At 46.4% G+C, this 23,489-nt stretch overlaps 1 protein-coding gene across 1 annotated transcript in view; it reads left to right on the top strand.

The window, feature by feature from the left end:
- The first annotated feature begins 12,851 nt into the window (after nt 1-12,851).
- Nucleotides 12,852-23,489, top strand: part of LOC144165793 (glucose dehydrogenase [FAD, quinone]-like) — a 105,482-nt gene continuing 94,844 nt past the window's right edge. Inside the window, exon 1 of the mRNA XM_077695568.1 lies at nt 12,852-13,117. Coding sequence (XP_077551694.1) covers nt 12,967-13,117 — 151 coding nt within the window. The 5' untranslated portion in view covers nt 12,852-12,966. The remainder of the gene's footprint in view (nt 13,118-23,489) is intronic.

Below are 23,489 nucleotides of genomic sequence, written 5' to 3'. Positions count from 1 at the left end.
TGGTCAGTTTGCGCGCCGCAAAGTGGCACTTCTTCAGATTGAGCTGCTGTCCAGCGCGGCAATGCACGTCAAAACTTGCTCTAGGCGAACCAGGTGCGTCTCAAAATCTGGAGCGAAAACGACTGCATCGTCCAAGTAACAAAGGCACGTCTTCCATTTGAGGCCGCCCAAAAGACTGTCCATCATTCTTTCAAACGTGGCTGGGGCATTGCATAGCCGGAATGGCATAACATTAAATTCGTAGAGGCCATCAGGGGTGACGAATGCCGCCTTTGCGCGATCAGCCTCCGCCATCGAGACCTGCTAGTACCCGGATCGTAAGTAGAGGGATGAGAAAAATTCGGCGCCCTGCAAACAATCAAGCGCATCATCGATGCGAGGGAGCGGGTAGACGTCTTTGCGTGTAATGGTGTTCAAGCGTCGATAATCTACGCAGAATGTAATGGAGTCGTCTGTCTTCCGAACAAGTACCACAGGCGAAACCCATGGACTCTTGGAAGGGCGAATGACACCTCGCTTAAGCATATCCGTCACGCTGTCTTGAATGGTTTGGCGCTCAGTCGGTGACACACGATATGGGCGCTGTCTAAGCGGGGCGTGCGAACCAGTATCAATGGAATGCGTGACAACGGACGTGCGACCCAGCGAGCTTTGCGCGTGATCAAACGATGAACACAACTTCTGAAGAAATGCAGCAAGTCGTGCTCGTTGGGTTGCGTCCAGGTCTGCGTCCACGCACTGGTTGAAAGCAGCAGATGGCAGTTATTCTGGTACGTCGGAACTAACGCTCAGTCCGTCAATCTGAAGATGGTGAAAATGGTCAGGTACGTCGACGACTAGCCGGGCATCAACAATCTCGATAAATCCAAGTGTTTCTCCGCTAAAAAGGGAACATTAAGTCGCCGACGGATTCGTGACTAACATAGTGCTTGCGGCATCACGAGTTGTTAAAATGGCGCAGGCAAAGGAGGACATTTCGACGTAGGAAAATGGCTGAGGGCGTAAAAGAACAGTTGTGTCTGGGACAGGTACAACACAACGGAACGACGACAGAGGAGCCTGGCGGAACGTCAGTGTCTTCATCAATTAGTAGCTTGGTAGTAGGGGCATCATCGGAATCCTCTAAGACATCAGTAGAAAATTAAGCTTCAGCCCGAGCACAGTCAATAATAGCGTCGAGGCGGGAAAGAAAATCGCAACCCAGGATGACGTCATGGGAGCAGGATGGCAGGACGATGAACTCAATGAGTGCAGGCAGCAAGTGGCTTAATGGGTTGCGAATTGGCGGCTAGCAATGAAAGTCCAGAAAGGGACGTCATCACTTTTCGTAGATAGCGGCAGAGACGGGCATAGATAACAGAAACAGCGGCTCCTGTATCGATTAGCGCAACGGTAGGGGCACCTTCTACAATTACGTCAATAACATTTTTTGGTGAAAATTGAAGGATTGTACAGTTCGACGGTGACGCAGCTCTTGCCTCAGGAACTGCGGCTGTTAGTTTTCCTCCCCGTCACTGGTCGGGCGGCGACGCATGGGAGAAACTGAGCGCCGACGTGGGGAGGACGATCGGCAGCTGGTGAACGGCGGCTGTTCAGAAGATTCGGTGGGCAAATTCTGCGGAGTTTGCGGCGGAACATCAGACGGGAAGTGGGGGCTAGCGTAAAAAGGTGCTTGAAAAATGTTGGCGGCCGGCACCACACGACGACGACAGTAGCGGGCGACATGTCCGTGTGTCCGACACGCGAAACAGATAGGTCGATTGTCCGGTGTGCGCCACGCATTGACATCGTAAGGACTGGTGATAGGGCTTGGAAGTGGTCGTGATGGTACGTGAGTCGGCGCAGTCCGCAGCGCAGGCTGGATCGACACGGCTGGTTGCGGCGCTGGGGACTGGAAGAATGGAGCAGGCGGTGGTGGCGGCCTGGCTGTCGCTCCAGCGTAGGTGAGAGGGGCGTAGGTGAGAGAGGAGAGGGGCGTAGGGGCAGCTACTGATGCAGTGTGTTCGGCTGGTGGCAATGCGTTAGCTACCTGGTCCGGTATCATATTCCGGAGTGTAGGCGCCAGTGGAGAAGGTGGGTCTGCGGTGCAAAGGAGCAGCGAAACTTGGTGGGCCACCTCTTCTCGGATAAAATCTTTGATGCGGAAAAACAGAGCGGAATCCTTGTCATACGTAGCCGCCACGCTCGCCACGGACTCCCCGCGAGCACGCGCTTGTCGAGTCAGAGTTCGATGCTTGCGTAGGTTGTCAAAACTCTGACACAAGCGGACGACATCAGCAACAGTTTTGGGGTTCTCTAGCCAAGGGCATCTGGAAAGCGTCGCCGTCAACGCCTTTTAAGATGTTCCGGACCTTGTAAGCTTCTGTCATGGAGGGGTCGACGCGTTTGCATAGGTCAATGACGTCTACGATATAGCTGGTGAACGTCTCGCCAGCCTTCTGTCTGCGTGCACATAAGCACTGTTCGGCACGAAGTTTTCGTACAGCAGGGCGGCAGAAAATTTTAATAAATTCACTACAGAAATGAGACCAAGGCCGGAGATCGGAATCATTATTGTTGTACCATGTTTCCGCGACTTTCGTTAGAGAGAAGGCGACGTTGCTAGGCTTGGAATTGTCGTCCCACTTATTATACGCACTCACGCGTTCGAAGGAAGCAAGCCAGTCCTCCACGTCGCTGTCGTCCGTACCGCTGAACTTGGCCGGGTCCTGGTCGCGCATGGAGCCGCGGCAGAACACAGGCTGACTGGTTTCTCTGGACATTGGGGGTGGTAGCGTCTGGGAACGAAGCTCCAGGGCGGGATCGAAACTCCTGACCTCCACTACTTGTCAAGAAGACAGCCGACACGCCGGTAGCCGGTTGAGGTTGTTTAATTGCAGGAGAGAAGCCAATGGATAACGCAGGTCTGAGCGTTGCGATCACCAAGCGCGCTTCTGGCGCATGCACGTCCTGGGGTTCATCGTCTTCCCTGACACCTCTTTGGAGCATATCCCCGTGTGGGGATTTGGCATAATCTTATATGGGCTATGCCAGTGAGGCACACACCCCGATGTCTGAATTTCATGTTGCTTCTATTGCATTTTTTCATTACCCTCGTTAATGAACGCACCCATAAATTGGCATCAAAAACTTTTACAAAAAAGTTTGCGATCAGTAGGCGACTAAATAGGGTATACACACAGACACACACACACACACACACACACACACACACACATATATATATATATATATATATATATATATATATTGTCACGAGAAGACGATGATGAGGGCAGCTCAGCGTGGCTCTGTTATCCCAGCCTACGACGACGAAGACGATCTGTGGGTGCGCGCGCCTGCGTGGGCTCTGGCTTGCCGCCATGTAAATAAGCTGTAAATAGATCGTTCATCATTCTTCACCATGGTTCCTGTCGTCTGTGCTGCCACCACGTTAGAGCCCACGCAGGTCCGCGCACCCACAGATCGTCTTCGTCCTCGTAGGCTGGGATAACAGAGCCACCCTGAGCTGCCCTCTTCATCGTCTTCTCGTGACAATATATATATATATATATATATATATATATATATATATATATATATATATATATATATATATAGAGAGAGAGAGAGAGAGAGAGAGAGAGAGGGAGGTAGGGAGGGAGAGAGAAATATTATTTTTGCCCCAATTCAACGAGCCCCTTACATCCTATTCTGTTTCGCTATGGATCTATATATATTGTAACAAGAAGAGTTAACGCTGCACAACAATATTAGATACCGAAGCGCCATTTGCCCAGTCGGGTATGCCCGAGGATTATTGTGAAGACGACGAAGGCCCTACTCGGACGTTCATGCTCACAAGCAAGCGGACCATTTAGCAAATCTCGCCGTCACAGCTCCCATTCAATTCGGAATTCCTAATCTGGCTCTCTTTGCATCAGCGAGACTAAGACGATATTGGCATTTAGACGCCACCCGTTCCGATTCACTCTTATCATTTGAAGAGTTCCAACATTTAAAGTACGGGTGGAATGTTCATTTTTGTGGCTCTCGGCAATGCGAGGTGACCTTCACCGAGCTGCGCTGCAGGGTTCCAAGGCTTAATTTCTATCTGTTCAGATCGGAACTTTCAACTACAGAACTATGTGTGCGGTGCCAGGTCCCCGAAACAATCGAACATTTTTTCCTCGACTGTCGCCGTTTCTCAACAGCTAGACAACTGTTTTTGAAGGAGCCGATTGAGCGGTTGGGGTTGACTTTATCGATAACACTTATATTATCTATTGGCGCATCAAAGCTGGGGTTTGCAAGAAGGGATATATATAATTGCATTCAAAATTTTCTCTCTGCCTCAGGTCGTTTGAATTGCTAAGCGGTGCTGATTAATGGGTAATCCGGGTTTCATTCACAACTAAGTTTCCTTTTACAGCCTCTTTCCGGAAATAAGTATTTTGAAATCCCCACGTTTTTAACCGGTTTAGCCCTGGCCAATCCCCCTTTTGGGTACGTGCCAAAAAATGTGAGGACATCATCATCATCATCATCACCATCAACAAGCTCGTACCGGCTGGACCTGCGCTCGGCCCGTTGCCTTACGCAACGCCTTGAATAAACCCCCACGATCAACTACCGTCATGACTTCTATTCCCCTTTACAAGTGGTTGAGGTCAAGGGTCTCGGTTCCACGCTGGAGCTTCGCAACCGGACACTGCCCGAGATGAACCACAGAGAGACCAGCCAGCACTCTGTGCCATCGGGCGCACCCGTGATCTGCTCTTGCGCGATGCGACAGCGGGACCCAACCATGTTCACTGGCGAGGACGACACTGATGTCGAAGACTGGCTGTCGTCCTATGAGCGTGTGAGTGCCTACAACAAATGGGTTGATCCGACTAAGCTGCAGAACGTGTTTTACGCCCTTGATAAACTCGCCCGGCGGTGGAACGCGAATAATGAGTCTGACATTGCTACCTGGTCTGCCTTCCGCACCCGCTTTGTGGCAACATTCGGCCGCCCAGCTGTACGCAAGCTCCATGCCGAGCAGCAGTTGCGTGTACGCGGCCAACAAGCCGGGGAAACATTCACCAGTTACATCGAGGAGGTGGTTGACTTGTGCAAGTGGGTCGACCCGTCGATGACGGAAACGGACAAGGTCAGGCACGTCCTTAAAGGAGTGGACGATGACGCGTTCCAGATGCTGCTGTCCAAGGATCCCCAAACAATAGCCGACGTCATACGTTTGTGTCACAGCTTCGACGAGCTTCGAAAGCAACGGGTCCTAACTCGGCAATCTTGCGCTCAGGCCGAGCCCCTGTCGAGTTTGGCTGCGACCTACACAAACGACCCGACACTGTTCACCCTGATAAAAGATTTTATTCGGGAAGAGGTGGCTTGTCAGGTGTCCCTCCTGCCGTACACCGCGGAACCGTCATCCCCTCTAGCTCCTGCACTCAGGCACGTGATACAAGAAGAGGTCGCTGAGGCACTACCAACTGCCCACTACCAGGCACCGGTCGCCGACCCCTTAACGTACAATGAAGCTGCAGGGAGGTCACCTCTGCGGCCTGCTCCTTCGGTCAACCCTCGAGTGGTGCAGTTAAGGCAGTGAGGAAGCAGACGGGACACTCGCTACTCGAGTGGTGCACCCGCCTGCTCCACCAGCCCAGCCTGGCGTGCCACTGCGTCCGTTGCAGACCAATCTTATTCCGAATGTGGTGCCGGCGAGCCGTCTTCCAACGGCTGTGGATAGTCCTCTTACGCGCACGTGGCGTACGCAGGACAATCGCCCTATGTGCTTTGTATGCGGAATTGCCGGACATGTAGCTCGCTACTGCCGCCGTCGCATGCCGACTCCGAACACCTTCCAACAGGCTCCGTACTACGACCCCACTTACGCCCAGCCGCATATTGTTCCGCAGCCAATGTACCCAGTCGCCTCTGATTGGCCGATGACGTCGCTGCCGCCTGACCACCCTACTACGTGCACCAACTGCCGATCACCTTCTCCACGTCGTCGCTCGCTGTCGCCTATGCCACGCCGCTCTGCCAGCACTGAGGAGGAAAACTAACAGCCCCCGTTCCCGAGGCAAGAGCTGCGTCGCCCTCGAAAGCTAAAAGTCCTCACGTCCCGCCCGAAAATGTTATTTATGTGTTTGTTGAAGGTATCCCCACTACTGCCCTAATCGACACGGGAGCTGCTGTTTCTGTCGTTCACGCCGAGCTATGCCGTTCACTTCGAAAGGTTCTGACACCACTTTCCGGACTATCCTTCCGAACCGCCAGTGCACAGCAGATTAAGCCCATAGCAGCCTGCACGGCCTGTGTCGTTACTCAGCATATTCTCAACACCGTTGAATTTGTCGTATTGCCGTCTTGCTCTCATTATGTTCTCCTGGGTTAGGACTTTCTCTCGCGCCATCATGCCGGCATACGGTGTGCACCTGCCGAAGTCGAGTTTTCGCCTCTCTTGGAAGATTCGTTCTGTGCTCCCAATGCCAAGGTGGTCATCGCCGAAGACACTGTCGTCCAACCCTGTTCTTCCGTTCTTGTTCCTCTTTCCTGCACATCTATTCCTGAGGCTACGGTGCTTTTTACGCCATCCGACATTTTCTTCCGCCGTAGATGTCTTCCGCTACCCCTCGCCCTTTTGACAATTCGCAATGGCGAGATTGCAATGATGATTATGAAGCGGTCGACGACTTCGGGCGCCCTTTTACACGGCGAAACACTCGACTTTGTAGAGCCGGTCGATCCCCGTCTTGTTACGGAGCTTCTTGATGATGCGCCTCATCTCCAAGTCGACGAGCTGACCACTACTACGCCATGCACATGGGACGAAACATGTCCCGAGATTTTCTCCCGCTCAATTGACGAAAGTTTGGACGCCACCGAACGAGCCCAGCTTACTGCACTTCTGAGCCAGTTTTCTTTGTCTTTCGATAGTGGGAAAAGTTCTCTTGGTCGCACGTCCGTTGTGAGCCACGCCATCGATACTGGCTCGCCTTCTTCCGCTTCGACAACTACCGTATCGTGTGTCACCGGCAGAGCGACGCACGATTGAAGACCACGTGAATGACATGCTTCAGCGTGACATTATTCGTCTCTCCAAGAGTCCCTGGGCGTCACCCGTGGTTCTTGTGAAAAAGAAGGATGGGTCCATTCGGTTTTGCGCTGACTACCGCCGTTTGAACACCGTAACCCGCAAGGACGTGTATCCCCTTCTCCGCATCGACGAAGCCCTCGACTGTTTGCAGGGAGCAGAATATTTCTCGTCGCTAGACCTTTGATCCGGGTACTGGCAGGTCCCGATGTCGGAAGCAGATCGAGAGAAAACTGCTTTTATTACCCGTGACGGTCTTTCTGAATTTAATGTATTGCCGTTAAGGCTTTGCAACGCTCCTGCCACCTTCGAACGAATGATGGACAGTATTTTGAGTGACCTAAGTTGAAGACGTGTCTTTGCTATCTGGACGACGTCGTTGTTTTCTCTTCGGACTTCAAAACGCACCTCGCCCGCCTGCAGCAAGTTTTGACATGCCTTGCAAGAGCTGGGCTGCAGCTGAATCTCAAAAAGTGTCGTTTTGCTACGTGCAAACTGACGATCCTGGGCCACGTCATTTCAAAGGACGGGATCCTCCCAGATGATACGAAGCTGAGAGCCGAAGCCGAATTTCCGAAGCCGACCACTATAAAGGCGCTTCGGAGCTTTACCAGTCTTTGCTCATATTTTAAACGCTTCGTACGCAACTTCGCCAGCATAACTTCGCCTTTAACTCTGCTCCTCAGTGGTGCCAGCGACATATCTGCGTGGTCACCCTCCTGCGACGAAGCCTTTGTGACGCTACGGCGTCTACTCACATCCCCGCCGATACTATGGCACTTCGACCCGTCCGCCCCAACCAAGGTCCACACTGATGCTGGTGGGATCGGTCTCGGTGCTGTGCTTGCCCAGCGAAAGCCCGGCTTTGGCGAGTACGTCGTAGCATACGCGAGCCGTGTACTGACGAAAGCCGAGTCGAACTACTCTGTAACAGAGAAGGAGTGCTTGGTGATAATTTGGGCACTGGGCAAGTTCCGCCCGTACTTGTATGGTCGCCCATTCGATGTCGTCACCGATCATCATGCACTCTGTTGGCTCTCCTTCCTCAAGGATCCATCAGGTCGCCTTAGTCGGTGGGCTCTCCGACCGCAAGAATACGACATCCGGGTCATTTACCGTTCAGGTCGCAAGCACTCCGACGCTGATGCTCTTTCATGCTCACCCGTGCCTGCTGAAGTTTCCTGCCTTGCCTCAAGTGATAGTGACTTACGTCTGTCGCCTCTTGCAGTCAGCAACATGTCAACCGAGCAACGCAAGGACCCGTGGATTGCTGCTCTTATTGGGATGCTCTCTTGTACATTGCCGCCGGGGGATCTCGGGCCCTACGCCGGCAGGTTTCTCACTTTGCGCTCCGTGACGAGCTACTCTACCGCCGCAACTACTGCTCCGATGGCCGAAAGTGGCTGCTGGTCATACACCGTCATTTGCGCAGTGACATATGCACCTCCTTTTACACTGATCCAAGTTGCGGTCATGCTGGCGTACTAAAGACCTATGAGCGTATTCGCCTGCGATATTACTGGCGTGGTATGTATACCTTCGTGCGCAAGTACGTGCGCTCTTGACCTGAATGTCAACGCCGAAAATCGCCGCCGCCCACGCCTTGCCGGTCCTTTGCAGCCACTACCATGCCCAGCAAAGGCATTCGAACGTGTGCGCATCGACCTGTATGGCCCACTTCCGTATACTGCAGCCGGAAACCGATGGATCATTGTCGCCGCGGATCACCTTACTCGGTACGCCGAAACCGATGCTCTTCCGGCCATCACGGCTCGCGACGTAGCCTCCTTCCTGCTGCGCCGCTTTTTTCTTCGACACGTGGCACCTCAGGAGCTACTCAGCGACCGAGGGCGGGTTTTTTTGTCTGAGGTTATTGAAGCACTGCTCTCTGAGTGCCACGTCGTTCATCGAACTACCACATCATATCATCCACAAACGAACGGGATCACGGAACGCTTCAATCGCACCCTTGGTGACATGCTCTCCATGTACGTGTCTGCCAACCAGTCGAAGTGGGACCTCGCACTCCCGTTAGTAACATTTGCTTACAATACGGCAACGCAGACGACCACGGGATTCTCGCCGTTTTTCTTGCTGTATGGGCGAGAGCCGTCCTGCACAATCGACACGATACTCCCCTACAAGCCCGAAGCAAGCGAATGTACGCCGATTTCAGACCTTGCTCGTCGCGCCGAGGAATGCCGTCGACTGGCCCGTTCGTTTACATTGACCGCTCAGCAGCGCCAGAAGCATCGTCACGACGAAAGCGTCAAAGACCGCAGTTTTGATACCGGCTCTCTTGTGTGGCTTTGGCTGCCGTGCTCAACACCCGGTCTCTCCCCACAACTGACCACCAAGTACCATGGCCAGTACAGTGTCATTGAGCGGACTTCGCCCGTCAATTACATTGTAGAACCAGTTGCACGAACTACAGATAATCGCCGCCGAGGGCGTGAAATTGTTCACCTGGATCGGTTAAAGCCCTACTACGACCCTCTAGTTTCGTCGTGCTCTTGAGTAGCCAGGATGGCTCCTTTTGCACCAGGGGCAATTGTAACAAGAAGAGTTAACGCTGCACAAAAATATTAGATACCGAAGCGCCATTGGCCCATTTGGGTAAGCCCCGAGGATTATCGTGAAGACGACGAAGGCCCTACTCGGACGTTCATGCTCACAAGCTTGTACCGGCTGGACCTGCGCCCGGCCTGTTGCATTACGCGAGGCCTTGAATAAACCTCCACGATCAACTACTGTCGTGACTTCTATTCCCCTTTACAATATATATAAGCATATATACACAAATGACGGGATGTCAGATTATGCGCACAAAATTCTCAGTCAAATTTGCCCCAAAGTTTCTAACGAAGCGCCGTCCTCACTAACAACCTCCTAACAAAGCTCATCGCGGCCCTACTGAGGGACGAAAACACCGCTCAGTACAAGTCCCGCATGGAGCGCTGGGCTCAAAAATGATGGGAGGTGACGTCAATAAGGGCACTATATGCTTAGAACACACACATATGAAAGCTTGATGTCTTTTAGCGTCTCCCATGGGAAGAAAGTGGTGACGCAGCTGCTATGGAACCCGTCAACGAAGTAATTCGCAAAACCGTAGATTTTTGGAGGCAGAAGAGAAAGCATTCTAGGCCGTTTGTGACTGCGGTACCAACTACTTCATAGACGCCGTTTGCTCATGTTTTAGTATGTTTACGCTCTTTAAATGCTGCAAAATTGTTATGTTTGAATAATCATTGCTAATATCTCAACATATCTTCCGCTTGTTTAACAATATGGAAGGCATAGAAATCTGCAAAATATAGCGCTGTAAACTTCACAGTATAGAACTTAGTCTTCGAGAATATTCCTTAATATCCCGCAATATCTCAGCACGTTTGTCGTAAAAATGCGTAAACTGAAACGGAGGCAAATCATGGATTGGCTGCACGTTTTTACTGGTGTGGTAATTACGCAGATTACAAATCAATACACCAATACGTTTTACGACCATGCCATTGAAGCTCTTCAAAAGGATATAAGCAAAGTACTTCATTGGATGCTTGAGAACTACATACACGTTAACAAAGCCAACACAAAACTTCTTTGCATTAGAAGCCCCTATAAGCAAATTCAATTGAACAGAAAGGTATTTCTACACTTAGAAAACTGTAATGATTGTTCTTGCTCGACTTTAGAGTACAGTCAAAGTGTAAAATATCTAGGTTTGTGCATAGACGAGTTTTTTATGTGGGATGAACACATAAACCACGTTTGTAAAAAACTGAGGACGATATCTGCCTACATATATAAATTGCGAGACGGCACTAATATAGCAACACGATATCGTGTTTACCAGTCACTTGCGGAAAGCACTCTTCGCTACGGCATAACTCTGTACGGAAGCTGCCCAATAACTAAACAGGAAAAGATAAATAAGCTTGTTCGCCGAATCGTCAGGAACATTGTATATGCTACAAGCCTGCATGAAAAGAAAACAACAGATATAATGAATGAAATGGGAATATTAAATCTTGGTCAGTTGTTTCGTTATACCGTCTTTATTACGCGCTACTATCTCGTGGAATTCAAAATGCCTGTAGCTAAAGCTAGAACGTTAAGGCAGACAGAACGATTCCACATACCTAGAATTTTTACGAAATATGGGAAAAGGAATAGACAATATTATGTTCCATCCATGTTTAACTCGGTCCCAGCAGAACATCTTAATTTGGCCAGTCTTAAGCAAGTAAAAAGCAATTGAAAAACTGGTGTCTAGATTTTTAAGTAGACCTATAGTTTAAAAAAGAACTTCGCGGCCCATTTCAATGCATTGTGGTTGTCGCGGTTTGGTTGCACAAATTGTGATCTACATTTTCATCAGTGTGGCATTATTGCGCATCATGGCAATTACCTGTATACAAGTCAGTATATCTCTTTTGTAATTTTTTTTCTTTTCTCCCTCCCTCGCATATTTTTCCGAATTGTTGCCTAACCTTTCTTTCTTTACCGTCGTGGTTCATTCTTTATGCAAAAATTGTCTTCTTTGTTTGCTTGCAGCTATGACGTTATGTATTCTGCTCTTAGTGCAGCATTCATTGATATGCGTCAATTGTGTCGTACGCCGCTGTATATTTGTGATATTGGTATTGTGTAATCTTTTTCGGCATTACTGTTCTTGTTGCTGATTTTGTTTCACTAACAGTGTTTTCTAAGGGATGAAATGCTGTTTGAGGGCATACATGGATGTATTTTTATTCTTTATTTTTTCCCCTTGTTTTCTTTTATTTCAATTTTTTTGCGTTATCGCACGGTCGCTGCGCCTCTGATCTGCCTGCCCACTCACAAGCACTGCGTGCCTAGGTGTGGCAGTAAATATATCATGTATATAAAACATTGAATAAAGCTCATATTATATTATTATTATTATTATTCCTTAAAATTGATGCGCAAATCAAAGCAATTATGGGACAATTCGCCAATAAACTCCGATAATGAAGCCAGCAGTACGGACACATTAAAGAGCTTACGCACACTCCCAGGGAGTTCAGGTGGCTATGCACATCAGGTCTGTAACTCGCGACCTCGCGCCTAGCTCAAAAGTGACCCGAATCTCGCAATACAAAGTGAAATCGACTTGACGTCACAGGTTGTCGAAACATTTCAATTGACGTGACGTCGGTAAGTGTGGCCCGAACACTGAACCGCACCTCAGCTGACAAACATTACACAACAACATATTCTGCCTTTGAATGGCTGTTAACAGCGTTATGTTGGGACTTTAACGTTCCCTAAAATCTCTACACAAACGTGCCTCTCTTTTTGTGCTTTCGTCGGAGAAACGACTGCCGCAGATCAGTTTGGATCGCCATTCATGTACAGTAGCAGACACGCTCTAGCCCTTAGACCATCATGAGGACTTGTGTAGAGCTGTAACAAGATGACAGATTGTCATCTGTCATGACAATTTGTCATTTAAACAGATCGGATGCAACAACACACAATAGAAAACTTGGCATACTGCACTACGTACGTGAACAGCTGTTATTTCGAAGACGTCTCAACGAGAAATGGGGGCAATGAAGACTGTTAGGTTCTTTGCCTCAAGAATTGAGTGACGGAATCTCTGTAAACAGTGAAGATTTTCTTACTTTCTTGCTTTTTTCTATCCAAGGTTCTTTTTTGTTACATACAGGTGCACTACTTTTCCGTTGCGTCTTTGCCTGAGCCTACAATAGGTTTACAAGGTCATACGTACATGCGGACCTGTCCCGAGCAAGTTTTCATTGCCGCTGCATTGATTGATTAACGAATGTGTCACGACGTCATACCTTAGTGTGAGTGTGCGGTTTAAGCTCAGCTTGGGTCCGCAGCTTCTTAGAGGTCTTGAGATGATCCTTTCCCTGTACGTTAAATTTCTCATTCCAAAATGGCGGATATTCTTGGCAGCATCCGTGATGTCCCTGTTACACCTGGAGTTCAGTCCCCTATTCTCTACCTACAACAAGATGATTCTACGGAAGGAATACGACTTCATAATTGGTAATTTGTCATCAAGTTCTTTGCTCGCTTTCGTAAAAATAGGATAAAGGCTATTCGTCAAACGTCTTAACGGCCGACTACAAGCAGGTTGAGAAGATGCGTCTATTTTATGCTCTCTTACACAATGGAAATGTTCACTAAAATGTTGTAATGGCTGAATTAGTACTCAGTATTAGGTGTCGTAGAAAAAGCTGTCGTGGAAAAAACACTTCCTATTTGTCCACTTACATCTGGCACAAAGCTTCTAGAGATGCTGTAGGTGGCAGCCCCTTCTTGTAAGGAGCGATTTTTAATACCAAACCATATTACGCTAAACAGAATTCTGGCAACAATGAACTCAGAGTGTAGAATGCTAGCTCCGCAGAAAATACCCCGGAAATGAGAAACGTGAATTCCGTAAAAAATGAGATTTATTATCTGTATGTATAAAGATCGTAAAATCTAGCTGGACCGCGGAAGGGTACAAATAATGTTATTCGATCTCCAGTGTTTCCGAAACGTTCTTGTGTTTATTGGAAGTTCAACGTTTAAAAATTGATGTATGAATGAACCGAAAACAATGCTGAAATAAACAAACATTTCTGCCTGTCTTTTGTACCCGACGACACAATGTTCCTCCGGTTTTATTATTGTAATAGCAATGACTAGTACAAACCTTAATATATGGTAATTGACCATTTAGGAATAAGAAAATAAGGAAACTAGCATTACGAAAGAGCTATCCGGTATAAACGTACTATGTGCTCATTAAACCCGCTATACATTATTTGAGCTGCTTCATGAAATCTTGTGCTGCGGACTTATCTCCGTGCCATTATCGTAAAGTAAGTACGGTGCCGTGTAGCTTAACGGCACACTGAAGTGATGTGTAAACATTGCGCTATTACTATCGGAAATTGAGGTCAGGAGTTCTTAGGCCTCGTTTCCACCACTCTGAGAGCGTTTACACGATATTATTCAGTAGAAAAATCAATTCGAAAAGGCTGTCCTCCTCTCTGCATCCTCGTCCATTTTTTTGTGGCGTTTTCGTGTGACGTATGCGGGAAAAGACTTGGCTTCACTGCACTACTGCACGGCTCGCCGGCCTTCCGACAGATTCCGCCGGCCCAGCGTTTAGTCCGCCGTCCGCCGACAGGTCATCGAAATCGTTTGCTCAGCTGAAACCAAGCCACGGCATGTTTGTGATTGGAAGAATGTGCTTTTCTTCAGTTTGTTAGTTTGTACACTGTATCAAGCTCCAAGTCCAGGCCGCTCCATACAAGCGCTGCACAAGCCCACATCCGACACTTAGCTGACTGCTACGCTACCAGGAAAATCTAAGGCCATTTGAAGGCGGCAGAAGAGTCAGCGAAGTCAACATAGGTTCAAAGGAAATAAAATCAATTGTAACTTTTACCGTACAGCATAAAACTTTGGAACAGAAACATTTTGCTTATGCTGGGTGAACAAGCACAGAGGTCGGTAGCACGACTACACACCTTCGAACGTTTTCTCGTCTGAGAAATGCAAATTCTGGACGTGATGTAGCATTGTACAAATTTGGGGCAGGCTTACTCTACGACCGCTATACATCAAATTGTCACCTTAGCTGCTTGAAATGCTAAAACTAAATAAAAGTGTAAACTGGTTATACATTTTGTACCTCATATTTCAACGGCCGGCAACATTCGCCCTTGGCCGAGTGGTCTGGAGCTCTAGGTATGTTATCTTGCAAGTTGCAAGTTCGCATCCCTGAGGGCGCGTCTTTTTTTGTAGTTGAGTTTTTCGTTTCCGGCCAATGTTTTCTATCGCGAGTTCACCAGTTTTGTGCCGTAACGTTCCTGCTCCACGAACTGGTTGGCAGACCGGCGCAGACTGACACTGACGCGCTAGAGAGTTCTCGTAGGCATGCTGTTGCAATAACCACCGACTGCTTGCGGGTGGTGGGCACAGGCCAGAATCAGCAGACCCTTGGCCTGGTGCAAACACGCTTTTGCGATACAGGCATTACTGAGGCAAGCTTGAAATTTTGCGTCTGCGGTGTCCCGAAGAGCGTTTATCCACTGCGTAGGTCTCGGCTAGACATTACTACAATTCCAAGCCGTCCTAGGAAGCTTATCTTAGGTATTTTACAGCCGGTAACATGGCACAAGCGCGGTGTGATGATTATTGAGATATTGAGAATACCCGTTCAACGATAACGTGGGATGTCAAGCATGTGGTTTTACAGAACCGAAACCGAAACTACTTTGAATGCTAATCTTGACATCGTCCAATCACGGTGCACCTTCTCCCGGCGTCGCAGCCTTTAGTTGATGTGGCCGCCGCAGACCGCGCATAGTACTTTTTTCTTCTTTGTGGCTTTATAAAATATTTACCGTCTTATCACCCGGACAAGCAGTGAAAAGCGTGTTAATTTTACCGAGTCTACGCTGTGCAAGCAAAAACCGGAGCTTGACACATTCCCTTCAATGATCCTTTAAGGGTTCAGATTTTACCGAAACGCGGGCTGATAGCCTCCTAGATGGGGCAGTGTGCTAACGTGGGGGTGCATGGCGTACTTCGTGTCGACGGCAATAGGTAGCGTGGTATAATCAATCGATCAATCAATCAATCAATCAATCAATCAATCAATCAATCAATCAATCAATCAATCAATCAATCAATCAATCAATCAATCAATCAATCAATCAATCAATCATGTATATTTATTGTGCCCAAGAACAGCCGTGAGGCCTTGGTGCTGGTACACAGATGGATACAGGTAAAAAGTAGGAAAACAAAAATGGAAAGGAAAGAACACTTTGACAGCGTATAAAATAAAAAAAAGTAGAAAAAAAATAAGTTTTAGAATGTATATTACAAAGTATACCGTACAAATCACTACAAAACGTAGATAGCGTATACACTACATGCAATGAACACAAACAAAACTGACAGGATACAACAGAACTGGTAATTACATCGTACCGATGAAGCACAACATCTGCATACTACAGATAATCGTGTAACCTTATAACAGCAATCCATAAAATTTAAAACAACAAAAGAGTCATATAAACAGAATAATAATAATAATAATAACAATATTATTATTAATACTTTTATTTCCATTCAAATAAATACATTTTATAATGCCGAGCCTGCCGAAGCCTGAAAAGGGCTTGTATGGCAACACTCGGCAGCTGGGGCGAAAATCAGTGCCAGCACTGAATCAAATAATGCATAACATACTGTCTACAGTACATTCTCTGTACAAGACCACCCTAGGCAACACTCAAAAATACAGCCACCAGAAGAAAAACATCAGTACCTCATTGCAGGAATGCAAAAAAAAAGGGGTTTCGAACAAAACAAACTCTTCAAATAGTCTGACACGCAGCATAGAAATTTTCAAATAAAACTGATCTATAAAAACAACGACATACAGCAGACGATTGATATTCTATACAGCATCAGGACATAATCCTTAAAACAAGAAGGGCAATACACTGCAAGAGAGGCACTACAAAATTTCTTCGGTCATGCATTTTTTAATTGGTTACAGTCATAGTTTTCATTAAAGAATGTTCTCTCTCTCTCTCTCTCTCTCAAATTATAGGGCAGTTTAGCTTTGAAGATCCATAAGCGCTCGTTTAATTCCACGCAGTGTTTCTTCATCGAAAACTGACTGTGGAAGTTGATTGAAAATTTTAGGCACATAATACGCTCTACAACTTTCACCATACCGTGTTCGTACCCTTGGAAGAAGAAAACGGCGAGGATTACGCAAAGGAATTTGCTTAGAATGTGGAATAAGGAAATTCTTGTTCCAAAAGTGTCGAGGGACGATCGTGCAAAGGATTAAAGTGTCAAAGGTAGGAAGACCGAGCGCCCTGAACAAACTGATATCAGAAGGCATGTCAATCCTATAGGCAATGCTGTGAAGGATATTTTTCAACAAACCGTCTATTTTTGATTTCCAGAAATTGGAGCAATTAAAGTAGTTGCGTATTCCATATCGTAAATGGGAGTAAGGGAGCGCATGCGTAATCATTTTTTTTATCGTTAAGGGTACAAGTGCTCGAATACGATAAATCAAACATGCCACACTTCGCAGTCGCGCACACAGCGAAGCCATGTGAGAGTTCCAGGTCATGTCAGTGTCATAAAGAATCCCGAGGTATTTCACACAGTCAGAGTAAGAAACTGGAATACATTTACACGGGAAACATTTATCTGTATGAAGAAGAATGGGCAAGGTGGTGTGCACTATTTTCAAAGGATTTCTAAAACAGACCAGTTGTGTTTTTGTCAGGTTAACTCTTATTTTATTGACTTCGAACCACTTCATTGCTTGCATGGTATCCTGTTGGAGAAGAGCCGTAGCGGTGTCATAGTTTACGTGCCGCGAAATTATTAACGTATCATCCGCATATTGAAATATATTACATTTACTTATAACTGAACTGAAGTCATTAAGATATAAATTAAATAAAAGGGGGGACAGGACGGATCCTTGTGGAACTCCTGAATTTAAGCTTCGTAATGAGCTTTTTGCTGTATTTAAACACACCAGTTGCGACCGATCGGACAAGTAATTCTTTAAAAAGTCGTAAAAATGTCATCGAAATCCGTAATTGTAAAGTTTATTGCATAGTATTTCGTGGCTAACAGAATCAAAAGCTTTTGATAAGTCTAGAAAAAGTGCACAGGCCACCTGGTTTTTGTCTAGGGTATCATGTAAAAAATCCGACAATTCTTCGAACAGTTGTTGCGTACCACTTTCTGGAATAAAGCCGTATTGAGAAGAAGACAGAATCGAGTGTTTTTGCACAAAGCCTGTCATTACTTCAAGGACATGCCTCTCTAACACTTGAGCTAAGAAGGCCAGAACCGATATCGGGCGGTAATTTTCCGGTTTTGATGCTTCACCCTTCTTGAACAGTGGAATAACCTTGGCTCTTTTCATTGCGTTGGGAATGACGCCCGATTCGATAATGCCGTTAAAGATAAATAAGATCAACTCTGATAAAACTTGCAAATTGCGCCATACGTCATCCGCACAAATGCCGTCCAACCCTGCCGAGCGCTTTTTCTTCGAGCAACGGATTAACCGGTGTAGGTCCTCTAGTTCCAAGGAAGGCAAATATGAAGAGTCAGATACAGCACATTGAGGCAATATTGCATACATTTCATCAGAGTTATTAGAATTTTGCGATATAGAGGCAAAGTAATCATTTAGAATATTTGCCACGTTTTTAGTAGGATCACCAAACCCCTATAAAATGGGATTTAGGTAGTTTCGTGTCTGAATTCCGCGAAGCTGATTTATCAGCGACCAAACTTTGGTGGGATTGCCACGTGATAAAGAAAACTGGGTGTTATAGTGCCGCCTTTTTGAGGAACGAATTAACGCCGTGACTTTGTTTCGTGCAGTTCGGTATAAATTCTTTAAGAAGTCGTTTCTCGGAGATTGTCGAGAGCACTTCCAAAGCTCATCCTTCTCTCTTATTGCTTGTAAAACACTGCCATTTAGCCAGCATAAATACGGTTTTCTTTTTTTAACCTTAACTTTTTTTCTTACTCGCTTCTTTAAATTCCGAGAACACCTGTGTAAAACGCTCATAAGCTTTGATAGGGCAGGACAGCATCAGCACAGAATTCCAGTTGAATTCTGACACTAATCGATGAAATCGCGTTCTGTCAAATATTTCTATAAAGGTCGATGTTTCAGTTGGTTTTAAAACTTCAGGAGAGGATATCTGGCAACCAACGAAGTAATGATCGGCTATTTTTTCTGTTATTAAAACCGAATTGACATGTTCATAATCAATGGCGCGAATCAACACATGGTCTAAACAAGATGCAGCGCATTTACCCAGCATCATCTCTTCCCTAGTAGCCTTATTTACAACAGATTCGATACCATGTTCCGCTAATAGGTTTAAATAGTTTGAAACTATAGGCTTGCTCGACTTTAAAAGATCAATATTAAAGTCCGCGATAAGGCATACGTTACTGCAAGATTGCCGTTGAGCTAAGTTATCTCGCAGTTCACCAAGAAAAGATTGCGGGTTTTCAGACGGCGGTCTGTAGATTGCAAGTAATGATACCGAAGAGCCAGCAGAGTCAAGACGAAGTGCAAGAAATTCAGCTGCTGTAAAGTTTATCTGGAATAATATTAATAATAATAATAATAATAATAATAATAATTAGTCAAACGGAAGTCATGTACATAATCAGGCCTACCTAAGCCGCAGCTAGCCTTAATTGAAACTCGCCTGCTCGCCGAAATAGAGAGCTATCGCGCATTGCTGGACATCTCAAAATAATGTTATGTTCCCGATGTGCAATGCGCAATACTTGCTGTCGTGCATGTTATGAGTGTGCGGGCTGCCAAGCAACATGTAGATATGTTTTATTTTCCGGGTGTTAAAAGGTTCGAAGTGGTTTTCCTATGGCAGCGGGCACATCGATCGCGCTTAGGCGGTGTGCACACCAAAACGGATTATTTACCAGCACCGTTTTTAGATGCGGAGCGTCTTATGCTCGGGGGTATGTCCCGCGGCGTCGGCGGTGGTCCGGCGTCCGCACACCGCCTGCGCATGCGCCACCGTCGTCATCTTCCCATAGGAGAACCGCTGAAGACGAAGATGGAGAAGAAGACAATCTTATGCTCGGGGGTATGTCCCGCGGCCTCGGCGGTCGTCCGGCGTCCGCACTACCACCTGCGCATGCGCCACCGCCGTCATCTTCCCATAGGGGAACCGCTGAAGACGAAGATGGAGAAGAAGACAAAGCTGCGAAGAGGAGGGCGTGTACGTTGCTGTCGCCCCGTTCGCAGCACTTCTGATGATGATTTTGGCAGGATGCCCCTAAGGATTGGCATAGGGATTGGCCGCATGCTTCGCTTGACTCCTGTTGTGCTTGCGCTTGAGTCCGTGATTCTTCAGATGACGTAGGATGGAAGGAAGAGGCCCGTCAGTGAGTGTGCTGAGGCAATTAAGTGAGAGCATCAGCGCAAACACTAACAGACTTTTAGATACCACTTCAATCTCGTCTCACTCGCGTATATACGCATGGAATAAGGAAAATTACACCCATCTCCCCGAAGGGAACCATGGGTATTGTATATGATCATTACGGGGTTCACTACATTTCCATCAAATTTGGCTAACCAACATCACAGAAACGCAAAAGGAACCCCCATGACGCTCCCATCCTACTCATGGTTCCCTTCAGGGAGATGGGTGTAATTTTTTCCGTAATTCGAAAATTGAAAATTTGAAACTGCACGTACTAAGGTGTAACTGGACCTAGTAGAAACGCCTTCCTAGTAAGGAGTGCTTTTTCGTTTTCGTTGTGTATTGTTTCTTTCTTTATTATTGTATTGTATGCTTGTGTCGATCGGCCGTTTCTGTGTTCTTTTATGGCGAATGATGTACATTTACCATTTGCTTTTCTTTTGCTCCAAAAGTGATTGCGTGTACGGCTGCGTTTAGTGCATTTGCTCTACTTTCTTTACTGTATTTTTTGTGTGTGTACAATGGTTAAACACTTGTCTCATGCTCCTGACATCATTTTTGCTCTTTTATGTGAGCCCCTCCCCTCTACAAGGCTTGTATGCCCTGGGGGTAAAATAAATAACTAAATAAATAAATAAATAAATAAATAAATAAATAAATAAATAAATAAATAACTAAAGACTAGGAGAAGCACAGTAGTTACGGGTTACGGAATAATTCAAACCACTTGGGGGGCCAAGAAAAGCACAGAAGAGACACAGAGGGATATCGCACAGCGTACGGCAGCGGCTACATTTCGAGTGGCCTACCGAAGTTGATCTAAGATTACCAAAGCAAACCACCGAACAACCACGTTCGTACAGAAAAACGAGGCAAGAAAAGTTTTTCGTGTGAAACATTGGGAGCGCTAGTCGTGGGCATCGGGGAAGTCGACACTCAGTGCGTTACGGCGCGGAGCAAGGATTCAACCGTGACCCCCTTGCGCCCGTCTGGAACACCGTATTTGGGCCCACACCTCCATCGCCGGGTTGCATTATTCTCGCAAACGCGGCAAAAGAAGCGCCATTTCCATATTGCCAAAAGTAATCTTGATTTCGCCTGACCTAAGTAAAGGTGGCCGTGTCAAAATCACTGCGATGTGCTTTTGAAACAAAAAATAACGGAGCTTTTCAACGTCCTACAGTTCCACAGGGTTTTACCTTGATAACACAGACTAAAATATTACACGGCAGAATTTTTGACTCCCTCACTCAATCAATTTCATTTTACAACTGCAAATCATACAGGTGCCAGGGGGCAGACAAAAAGCCTGCGATACGTGTTTTGACAATGGTTTGTGCCCCCTTAATTGTAACACATTGCTGCATGATGTCGCAAGATAAAAAGAGTAAGATAGAAAAAAATAGACATCCCGAATAAACTTTTGAACCGCCGGCAAACGCCTCTTTGCACTATTTAGTTGGCAGAAATTTCTACTTTTATGCGATGTGCACGTAGATGTCAGCTATCTCCGTTTTATACAGAAAAGGTGAACGTAAACGAACTAAGCAAACTAGCAACCAGTGAATGTCACCTGCATGTCTTGTGTGTACTCATGGTCTTGATAATAAGGCGCAACCTGCTAACTGGGTAACGTCCGTTTAAGGGAATAACTTTACATTCGTAAGGTTTGCTTTTGCTTTTTGCACGGAGACCGGAGTACTCGGGGTTTTGCATTTCTTTCAAAGAAGTGCAGCTAGACGATACAAAGCTTTTACCGCTGAAGCATTGATGAATGCTGTGTCCGTTTAGCTGGTATGGCAGGATTTGCTTGACGCTGTCTATATTCAGAGAATTCAGACGGAAGTTGTATGTAAAAGCCAAGTTGCTGGAGCTAGTGCGTGTGAATTGAGCAACCAGGTACATGGTATACTGAACAAAAAAAGTGCATTCAAACGTGGCTACCTTAATGGCCCATATTTCAATGGCGGAATTGTGCAAAGCCATCATACAAAGGCAACAGACTTTTGGAAAATTTGTAAGCGTTTTGTGGGCTCAGAAATTCAGTAGTATACTCCTTTTGCAACGCTTTACAAATCGCGACATCTTCGCGCTGACGTATACTTCTTCCGATGAAAAAACTACCACAGACGGCTGCGGCTGGGCTGAGCTAAGTGTTCATATGCAATGCGAAAGCACCCGCCGCGATGGCTCAGTGGCTAAGGCGTTGCGCTGCTATGCACGACGTCACGGGTTCGATTCCCGGACCCGGCGGCCGCTTTTCTGTTGAAGGCAAAAAGCAAAAATTCCCGTGTGTATGAGATTTCGGCGCACGTTAAAGATCCAGAGGTCGGCAAACTCACTCATGAGTCCACTCACTCAGACTCATTTGGACTCAAACTCACGCGTGAGTTTGAGTTTGAGTGAGCGCGAGGCTAGTGTGGCATGGTGAGTTTGAGCTTGAGTGAGTTTGAGCCGAGTGATCACGACTGAGTTTGAGTCCGATTGAGTTTGAGTCCATTCTGAGTTCTGAGTACATTTTGAGTTTGAGTCCATTTTGAGTTCTGAGTACATTTTGAGTTTGAGTCCATTTTGAGTTGTGAGTACATTTTGAGTTTGAGTCCATTTTGAGTTCTGAGTACATTTTGAGTTTGAGTCTATTTTGAGTTCTGAGTACATTTTGAGTTTGAGTCCATTTTGAGTTCTGAGTACAATTTGAGTTTGAGTCCATTTTGAGTTCTGAGTACATTTTGAGTTTGAGTCCATTTTGAGTTCTGAGTACACTTTGAGTTTGAGTCCATTTTGAGTTCTGAGTACATTTTGAGTTTGAGTCCATTTTGAGTTCTGAGAACAATTTGAGTTTGAGTCCATTTTGAGTTCTGAGTACATTTTGAGTTTGAGTCCATTTTGAGTTCTGAGTACATTTTGAGTTTGAGTCCATTTTGAGTTTGAGTTCATTTTGAGTTCTGGGTACAATTTGAGTTTGAGCTCATTTTGAGTTCTGAGTACATTTTGAGTTTGAGTCCATTTTGAGTTTGAGTCCATTTTGAGTTCTGACTACATTTTGAGTTTGAGTCCATTTTGAGTTCTGAGTACATTTTGAGTTTGAGCACATTTTGAGTTTGATTACAAATTGAGTTTTGAGTACATTTTGAGTTCTGAGTAAATAGGAGTTTTAAGTCCATTTGGAGTTTGAGTACATATGAGTAGCCTAGCAGGCAGCTATGGTTGGCTGTTAAGTTTCATGCGTCACTGTGGGCTCGGAATTCAAGTTACCTGCGGGTATGGCACCAATCGCGATCTGCATGATCGGTTGGGAGGGAGGTGGTGTCTGATTTTTTTTAGTTTCTTGTTGAATTTTTATGGCCATAAGCATTTGCTGTATACCTAATTTTCGCGGCTGGGCG

The sequence above is a fragment of the Haemaphysalis longicornis genome, unplaced genomic scaffold (assembly GCF_048455015.1).
Source record: "Haemaphysalis longicornis isolate Haplotype H1 unplaced genomic scaffold, Haemaphysalis longicornis Haplotype H1 scaffold_15, whole genome shotgun sequence".
Classification (NCBI taxonomy): Eukaryota; Metazoa; Arthropoda; class Arachnida; order Ixodida; family Ixodidae; genus Haemaphysalis; species Haemaphysalis longicornis.
Note: the sequence above shows the minus strand (reverse complement) of the source record. Positions and strands in the feature narration are given on the sequence as shown.